A 10,157-nucleotide genomic window follows, 5' to 3' on the forward strand; every position below is an offset into this window, starting at 1 on the left:
TGACTAACAATTTGTAATTAAATAAATTTTTTAAATTAACATATCCACCATTCACTTTACAACTTAAAACCAACAATTTAGTGTATTTTACCATTTCTACCTCTTATTTCAGCACTATAAGAACAGTATGTTTCCAATATTTGTGACTTTTAGCAATTTCAAAGATGTTAGCACAGCACACCATCAACGTTATATGGTTAGTTACAATTCATAACAAAGGAAAAGTTGAGGATCATCTTACCATATCATCCGTCAGTGTCCTAATATTTAAATGCTGCAAATTAAAAAAAAAGGCAATCATATCAGTAATTTATAACAGCTTTTTTATTTTAGTTAATAGGGTACATTCAAAATTCTACAATCCTAACTTGGATGTAATTAAATTTTTGACAGTCCAATAAAAACATTATATATAATAGTTTTAATCTCTTTCTCAAAAAGATGGACAAAAGTTACCCTGCATGCGGTAGTTCCAAACACTTACTAAAATTTTTTTACTTTGTAAACCTCACAAACTAAAAAATTAATTATGGTACAATAAATACATTACCCCAATTAACAGTATTAATTACCATTAAGTATATGAACTTAGAACACAATGGATCTGTCTGAGAATGAGGGCACATAGAAAAAATAAAACAAAAAAGAACACTGGATATAAAAGATTTTAATGTGACGATATTTCAGAAAATTTTTCATATTATAAAACAGTGAAACTTTAAATTTACCATTAGTATGCAGCATAATAGATGATGAAGTACTTTGCTGGCTTAATTAACTTAAGCAATTCTAGTAACGGAGAAGAATGTACTAAAATGACTATTTGCATCTTTAACATCAGTTTGATTTATCACCAGTGGTGACAGTAGACATTTTCAATTGCATTGCTAGCTTCAAGAACCCTTTTGCTGGTTTCCTTGCTAGACAAATATAAGACCATTCTAGAGAGTGAATAGTTTCCTGCAAAATACAACTCAAAAGAAAAACAATTATTTAGAGAAAAAACACAGAAATCTAAGTTGTATAAGTCCCAGTGTCGGGCAAGATATTGTATTCAAGTAACTAGAATCAATTACCAATTCTCCCTTCTCTAATTCACTGGAGCATTCAATTTTTAAAGGGGCAGGGAAAGAGTAAAACACATTTTCTAAATAGGAAACAAGGTCTACTCTTTTATAAGGACAGGTGTTAACAACCATTATCTAACAGACTAAGTGGTACACAGTTAAATTCAACATTTACTTAATAGAATGAAATTTATCATTCATGTTGGTATACTCAAGTACACCTTCATGCTCATGAATCTACCTCAGTGATGATCCAGATTAAAAATCCGTACAATGTAAATCACCATCCCAGATTCTCTTCTCCCTTTCTTTCACCAAGATGTTCCTTCTTCTAGTACAAAGGAAAGAAGGTAACTGGGATCTAAAATGAATGTTGTGTATACCAAAGAAAATGTAGCCAAATGAAAGACCATTAGCCACACCACTAGGCTCCAGATTGAACGACCTTGTTGAATTAGAATCACCTACACTGACTTGGGAATAAGGAAGTAATAATAGTGGATTAACTAAGGATTAGTGTCTAATACCAGGCTATAGAATTTGCTTTTTTAATCGATACTATCTTCAGCCTTTGAAATTAACAAGTAGGCACAGTGGTCCTTAAAAGTGGTTGGGATCCTGAGCGGGACCGTAAAGTATGTAAGGAACTTAGGGCCAGAGTGTCACCCCAGAGACCATTACTAAAATTAAACCCAAATGTAGAAGGCTCTTGAGTTTGCAGAGAAAGGAGCTGGGGCAATGCCTGTGTGGGGCGCCCTTCCTCTAACAGTTGTATGTGTGCCTTCCCGCCAGTAAAGGCTTCCAGCCTATTGCATTTGGTTAAGCACATTTCACTCTTGTTATTCTACAATCAAAGGTATCACTCCAATCACATCTCGTTTCACTCTCAAAAGGGTTCAAGTTCCTGTGACAAAGAAACAAAAAGTGACATGTAGTGAACTTCTGGCACAATGGCATGCCAAGTGGGCTAATGCTTAAAAAGTAAAGCCAAAGAAATAAAGTATAAAGCTGAAATCCTATTTAGGATGGTATGCCACAATAAAGAGAAAACATCTATTTAAACAAATAAAATATTCCCAAAAACCAGCTTGAGTTGCTTCAGGAAAATGCCACAAAAGTGATATTTTAAAAAGTAAAAGACAATAAAAATAGATAAGTAATTTTAAAATAAAGACGACTAGGGTCCAGGCAAGATTTATGATCTAAAAACTACACAAAAGATACAGAAAGTAAAAGGAAAATAACACTAGATAGGAAAATTGGAAATGCAAGTTACACGATGCAAAATCCAGTTGTAAACATCCAAGAGATACACTTTTATATACTGTCAAAGGTCTAAAATTAGACCGTCTTTTTACCATTTCAGCTGGGCTCACAATGTTCAGGAAAAAGAACAGACACTGTTATGTAAAAACAAGGCAACACAAGAATCCATTTTTGGTCATGGTTTTTTTTTTTTTTTTTTTAAATATATACATTCTGAAACTATCTCATTGAGGGTATAGCTTTTTAAAAGATTTAATTTCCTAAAGGCTTGATCTGTTTTCAAACTATATAGGTATGTACATAAGCCCAGTTATAACCTATATTATTATATTTCCCAAAGAACATGTGATGAATCACAACAGAATTAAGATGCAGGTGTATCTTGCAGGGAGAAGTAAGAAAACTCAAAGGGATGTAGATGTGGAGAGTATAACTGAGTCTGAGAGAAAAGAAGGTCAAATTCATTATTCCTTCTCTTCCAGAGAACACTTACCTATCAATTCTCATTGTCAGCAAGAGAAGTCAATAGGGCAGGAAATCACAGCAAATTCAAGGGTCCAGACAGGACTGGAGAAACTGACTAACAGAGTAAGGAGCTGGAAAACTGATCTGAGAATTGTGTTTGTCTACATCAAAACAATGAAGTCAGAATAGGTTTCATTTCAAGATTTAGTTTGCTGAAGAATAGAGATTACATAGTTAAGTACACACATGCAATCTTAAACCACTAAAGATAGGCTAGCATTAAAAAATCTAAATAAATCTAAGCACTAATAATTTCCCTTAAAAACTGGAATGTCTCATCATAGTTTACTTTAAACGTTAAACGTGAATTAAAGAAAAAATAAACACTCAATACTTAGTGAAAAAATGTAAACACTATATCAAGTGGTACTCTTTTGTAGGATGTTGGAATATTAATACTAAATGCAAGTTTATCATTAGAAAGTTTACATGATCTCAAGGCCCTGCCTGTTTGTATTATACACATAAAATAGGGACTCTCCATGAAGTACAAATTGCCAAGAAGAGGGAGAAAGGAAGAGAATGACTGACTAAATCCTCAGATAACTCTGAGGCTTTTAAGCCTTACTTTTATAAACACAAAACTTAATATTAAGGGTAATATCCTTAATTAAAATAAGAAAAAACTTTGTAACACAAAAATATTGATTTTATGGTGTAACTTGAGGTATTGTTTAAAATGAAGTATTTCTGTTTTATAGCCACCAGCAATGCTCTTTACTATCTTCTAGTTCAGGAAAATAGGAACTGCAAACATCAATCCAGTTCATGAGTAGCCATTGTGGACATCTACTCCAAAAAGGAAATAGAAACATAAAATTGACTATTAAATGGAAGCAACTAGGAACACCTTTAAAACTAATAATAACCTGATAGCAACTTTTTAGGGTTATATTTACCAAAAAAAAAAAAGTTAGAAGCATACAGTTTTAGACATTATTAAGACTTTCATATCTAAATGTAACTTTGTGACCTCTATGTATATTATCTACCCGGCCTATGACTCTATAGGTGTTATTAATGTTTTATGGCACTGAAATCAAATAAAACTCATGATATTAAATTATAAACAGTTCTATCCAGAGGACTAGTGGTTATTGGTTAAGGTGTGATATTAAAGAACATGAGGACTCTTTTCCTAAGCTAAAAACTCATCTTTCTTCCTATGGTCCTATGTTTCTCAACTTACTATTTCTATTTTCTCCCTAAAAAGTAAGGAGAACCACATACAGATGGGTAACAATGTTTTCTGTTAATGACAGTTCCTAGGATGAATGGTCAAGAGGGTCACTCCGGAATTGAAAGAGGAAAAAAAGCCTTTATAGATTTTTCTTCCAAAGAACATAGGAGTCGGGGGGAAAAAAAGTAGAAACACAGAACATCGGTCTCTATATTCCCATTTAAGCAATGCATCAAAACTTTTATTGAAGATAGTGCATGCTGTCAAAAAATGGATTTAGAGCTTTCAGAGAACTGTGCTAAATGCTGTGAATATCAAGAAGCATATGAAATAGTTTCCCCACTAACTTAGTTTACAAGTAACAAAGACAGATAAATTGTAGTACACAAAGCAATAGACAAACCCAGGAGGTCCACACAGTGAAAAAGATTCCAAGCTGTAGCCCAAGACTTTTCGCAAATTTTATGTTTTCTTTCATTGGTTAGCACATCTGAACTACAGGCCAATGGAGCAAAGGATCTGTCCAATGATATCATTAGGAACATGACAGCCACCATCAGATTCAAGCCAGTAAGTAGGCTTGTATCAATTTATTATTATAAGAACCAAATATGTGGTAGTATTTTTAAATAATCTTTGGCTGACACAGTTTAATTCCATTAAAATTGACTTTTTTTTTTTTTTAAGACACAGTCTCACTCGGTCGCCCAGGCTGGAGTGCAGTGGTGCACTTGATCTCAGGTTCAAGTGATGCTCCTGCCTCAGCCGCTCGAGTAGCTGGGACCACAGGCGTGCGCTGCCATGTCCGGCTAATTTTTGTATTTTTAGTGGAAACAGGGTTTCACCATGTTGGCCAGGCTAGTCTCGAAATCCTGACCTCAGGCGATCCTCCAACCTCGGCCTCCCAAAGTGCTGGGATTACAGGAGTGAGCCACCACGCTTGGCCAAAAATTTACATCATTTAAGTGGGTTATGAGGGATTACCAACAAGAGGAAAACTTGTAAGATTACAGACTCAGACACAATTTTCATAAGCTAAATCCTCTGGACCAGCTGGTTTTTCCAGGTTTTTGTTCATTTGGCATGCACAAGAATCACACCAAGGCTTTCTTTGAAAAGCTAGATTACAGGGCCTCAGTCTACCAATATTCTTATTCAGTAAGTCTAAGGTGGGACCTGGGAACCCACATGTTTAAGGAGTCATGCCTGAAATGAAGTGGCAGCATGCCCAGGACCACATGAGAAACTCTACTCCATACTCCACTGCTATCAGCCATTAAACATTCCCTCAGCCTGCACACATATGAATTTCTCATCATGTAGCTCACTTTAAAAACTGGACATACCTAAAACAAGCCACATGAAGAGTACAGATAAGAAGTACAAGAGGATTTCAAAGAAGTGAAGACAGGGAGCTGATAGAGTTGGGATAGGCCTTACTGCCATGAAGTGAAAAGTATCGATTGGTACTGTTTTAAGATAATTCAACAATCTCTGGTATGTAGGATTAATTACCAATTGCATCACTTAAATGCTTAGTCTAAGGTACAAATCATTCAGTCTCAAACATAAACTTAGTAGCTAAGTGTTAAAAATTGTTCATTATATCAGACTATGACATGACACCATTTGCTTGATAAAATGAATAAATCACAGGTTACTAACAGGAAGGAAGGGAGGGAGGGAGGGAGGGAAGGAGGGGAGGGGAGGGAAGGAGGGGAGGGGAGGGGAGGATATCTTAAGGGAAAAAAGGAAAGATCAGTCTTAATCATAATCTATGGCTGATAATAGACTGAGATGTTGCTCCCATTTTTGTTTTGAAGTCCAGATTATTCCTTTCCATCAATAATTTATGAATATGTACTTCAATCTAATAACATTTCTAGTCCACACACCTGTGTTTATCTTAACGTCAACACCAATTATAAAGACTATGAAAATTTAAAGTAATATTCCTACCAGCCATGACACTGAACACACCTACAGAGTCTATCTATGGATCATCTCCCTGGCAACTACACAACACACATAGATGTGAAAATATTATTCTTCAAGAGCTCCAGATTTAACATCTAAGAAAGGTCCAAAAATAACACTGAAGCTTTCATAGCACTGAGGACAAGAGTAGAGCTGGCTCTTTGATACTACAAAGAAAAACTTTTAAGTTCACATGTTTTTTCAGTCCAAGGTGGAAAAAAGTGAAAGGGGAGATGTTAGGAACTGGTGAGAATTAGGAAACGCTCTCCAGCCTCTTTTAATCTGCTCATTTATTCAAAACTGCAATTCTGCCAACCTCAGAAAGACAAACATACCATGTATTACTCATTATCCAAGGCTTCTCTACTGTCGTGCACTCAAGTATCCAGAACTCCCTGCCCCTCAAATTCTCCATCATGAAAGGAGGGCCAACAAGAGAGATCAGCTTTCAGGAGGAGGCATGATTCAAGTGTCCATAGAAGTGAAAAGATTCATTTCTCTGAGAACACAAGGTTTAAGGAGGCAACATACCTGCTAGGAAAGAACTGTCTCTCTAGAAAAAAACAGTTATCATATTGTGGCTTGGAACTCTGAACTAGATTGCACCCTACAGAGGCTAGGTACCTAACAAGTCATTTTTCATTCTAACATAACTCCAATATTCTTTTCCCTTGAATGAACTCATTCAATGTTGGGGTAAAGGGAAAAATATAATGGCTAATTTAGTAACACAGCTTTTGTACTTATTTTAAGATGCCTCTTCATCTATTCCAGTTCTTTTCACCTATACTACCAGATCAAAAACTCTTTTGCAACATGTCCAGGGAAAAGCAAATCGAACCTCTGAACCACTTTACAAGTAGGTTCAGTTCTAGGTTATGGGAATCCAAGACCTTTTTCACTGTCTGGAGAAGGCTGAAAAGCATTCACAGTATTGGCTATACCGAGAATTAGACTGATCGCAGAACTCCCAGAATCACATTGAAGCTTATCCCAACTAAATTACTTCTGAGAGTGGCTTAGCGTCCTAGACATCTTGTCCACAACACAAATTTAGATTGGATGTTCCTGAGACTAACAGAGCATCACCTATTCTTTCACATATATTTGAGAAAGATTTTGTTTATATTTCAGCATCACCATAAAGAAAGGAAATTTGGTTAAATCATTTTAGGAAACAATTTGGTAAAACAAATTCCATGTTCACACTTTAACCTAATAATTCTACTTCTAGAATCTATACTTGGGAATTAAGAAATGGAATCAAAAGTTTATATACAAATATGTATCATTACAGCATTACTTTAAATAGCTAGAACTGTAATCAGCCTGACATTTCCCCAAACATAGGAAAGATTAAATAAATCACAGTCCTATCAATATGGACTGTAATGACATGGAAAAATGTTTACAATATAATGGCACCTGAAAAAAAGTGCATTTAAAATTGCATATGTAACATAATTCCAACATCATTAATATACATATATATGGAAAACATAAAACAGGAATCACAGGTAATTTTATACATCTGGATTATGGGATTTGTGGGGGTTTTTTCATATCTTCATGTATTTTCCCAGCTATCTACAATAAGCATATTTATTTTCAATACAGAAAGTTTTTTTTAAGTTACTATGGATAATACTTTTCAGACTGAGCAGAAAATATAGATTGTTCCTTTTCAAATAAAAATGTATGTATTAGAAAAAGAAAAAATGAAAATCTAAAAAACATCTAATAAATATTATATGCACAGACTTTTTAATAGGCTAGTTTTTAATGCATATTTTCAAGTATGTCAGAATATATTAAGCTCATTATTCATTTGTTTTCTAATTCACATATATAAATTAACCAATCTCAAAAAGCTCCTTGGTTCTGTGAATTATTGATGTTGTCACCTGCTACAGACTTAATTCCAAGAAAAATATACGAATCACTACATCACAAGCACAAATCCTTTTGACACAAATTCAATTTCTGTGGCAACAATAATATATTGACTTTGCTTTATTTTTCTACTTTATGACACTTATTAATGGCAGAGTTAAAAGAAATCTATCATTTTTCTTTATTGTAAATGTAAATGATATCATGCCACCTTGAGAAAGTTAGGGTAAATACCACTTACTAGATAATTCCTTAATGTAAATAAGGTCAAGATGCTGAAATATAAGAAATAAAATAAAAGATTAAGATTTTAAGCAAGACATAGTCTCATAATTCTAATTTTTTTCTACTAGACAATTAGGCCAACAACATGTGTGAGACACATTAAATATGAAGACCCAGTCTCTCCCCATATGAGCTTATAACTAAAAACACAAGATAAACCAATAACCAAAATGCATCATAACAAGGTATTCAATGGTGATTGGAAGAAAAGGCGGAGTCTCCACCTGCTAATCACATATGCTTAAATGCATGCTAATTAAGAGGCAAGCATTATAGCAACGATCTAAAACTAAAGGCAAATAAAATTTTAGCCATAATTCAGGTAAAACTTGGAATGTAGAATTTGCTCTTCTAACAGAATGAGAGATTCCTAAAACAATCAATCATGCAACAACTGTTAATTAAATATTGCTATATTCTTGACAAGGGAGAGATCAATAAATAAAACAAAAATTTTTGCCCTAAAGGAACTTATCTTTATTGGGGAAACAGACAATAAGCAAATTACTATTTAAGATGTTAGAAGGTGATGAATGCTTTGATAAAAATAAAAAGTAGCGTAAGCCAAGAGGGTTTGCAGGTTGCAATTTTAAACATGGGGAACTGAGGTAGGCATGGGCCTCATTGACAAAGTGGTGTTTGAGCAAAGTTGCCAGTGGGCTAAGGTGTGGATGGGCAGGGGAGTGTTTCCAACAGAAAGAACAGTCATAACAAGGCTGTCAGGAGGAGTATGCCTGATGTTCAAGAAACAAGAGAGCTTGCTGGCTCCAACAGCACAAAATGAAGTCAGCGAGAGGGAAGGAGGCAGATCAGTCCCAGACCATTTCAAAGACATGGGCTTTTACTTTTCTAACTGAATAATCACAAATATTTTTTAAGTATACAAATATAAGTAATCAACTTACACAGTAAATAATAATCAGATCAGCATATTATACATATTACTGAAGGCAGGGAGGAAAGTCTGTACTCAAATAATCATTATTTACTTGAGGGCCCTTTAAGTGGCTTGGTTATGCTTCCACGAGTCATTTACCAGAAGGTATTAGAAATACTCTCAAAGCACTGTAAAGCCAATACAGGCAATTTTTGGAAAAGCTCAGTTAATTCTATCAAGTATTTTTTTTAATATGGAATTAGTCCAGGGGGTAGAGGGACCAGTTAAGCATGTCTAGAGAAAAGAGGGTAAGAAAAACAGTATTTACAACCATTTAAACATAAATCTGAGGACCCTTCGGAAGTTTGAGCACCAACCCGAAGGAGTCCCCCCAAGAGGTCTAAACTCAGATGGTAATGTGGTCCATACGTGTGTGAGTCCACGCAACAGGAACCCTTGCAGACAGCCCAGGACCAGCCATGGTTGCCCCTCCTACAGCACCCACGATCAGGGACTCTTTTCCTTCCTGCAGTTAATAATCTCTGATTTACCTCAGCATCTCCAATATGCCCTTTTCCTTTCTTTTTTTTTTTTTTTTTTTTTTAAAGAGACAGGGTCTTGCTGTGTCGCTCAAGCTGGAATGCAATGGAGTGATCATAGCTCACTGCAGTCTCGAACTAGTGAGCTCAAGCAATCAGTCTCCCAAGTAGCTAGGATTACAGGAGCACACCACCATGCTCCACATTTTTTCTTTTTTTTTTTTTTGGTACAGACGGTGGTCCCACTATGTTGCCCAGACTGGTCTTGAACTCCTAGCCTCAAGTGATCCTTCTGCCTCAGCCTTCCAAAATGCTGGGATTACAGGTGTGAGCCATCTCATCCGGCCAGACTTTCTCTTTTAATACTTTCCTAAATAATCCCCACCTTAAACCAACCTACCTTGGTTTCTGTTTATTTCTGGGCCTTGACCAAGACACTACTGCAGTCCTCTCCCTCTCAATACCTGGCTCACCTTTCAAATGCTGCCTGATTCAGGAAGGTTCTCTAAGTTTACCCACATCAAGCATGCCTCTGGTGGGACTTTTAC

At 35.4% G+C, this 10,157-nt stretch overlaps 1 protein-coding gene across 4 annotated transcripts in view; it reads right to left on the reverse strand.

The window, feature by feature from the left end:
- Positions 1 to 10,157, reverse strand: part of DIAPH3 (diaphanous related formin 3) — a 506,048-nt gene that overhangs the window by 475,082 nt on the left and 20,809 nt on the right. Inside the window, exon 2 of one of the 4 annotated variants that reach the window (XM_025364741.1) lies at positions 242 to 274. The exons of the other annotated variants lie outside the window; for them this stretch is intronic. Coding sequence (XP_025220526.1) covers positions 242 to 274 — 33 coding nt within the window. The remainder of the gene's footprint in view (positions 1 to 241; positions 275 to 10,157) is intronic. 4 annotated transcript variants of the gene reach the window in all.

Source organism: Theropithecus gelada, chromosome 17 (assembly GCF_003255815.1).
Source record: "Theropithecus gelada isolate Dixy chromosome 17, Tgel_1.0, whole genome shotgun sequence".
NCBI lineage: Eukaryota > Metazoa > Chordata > Mammalia > Primates > Cercopithecidae > Theropithecus > Theropithecus gelada.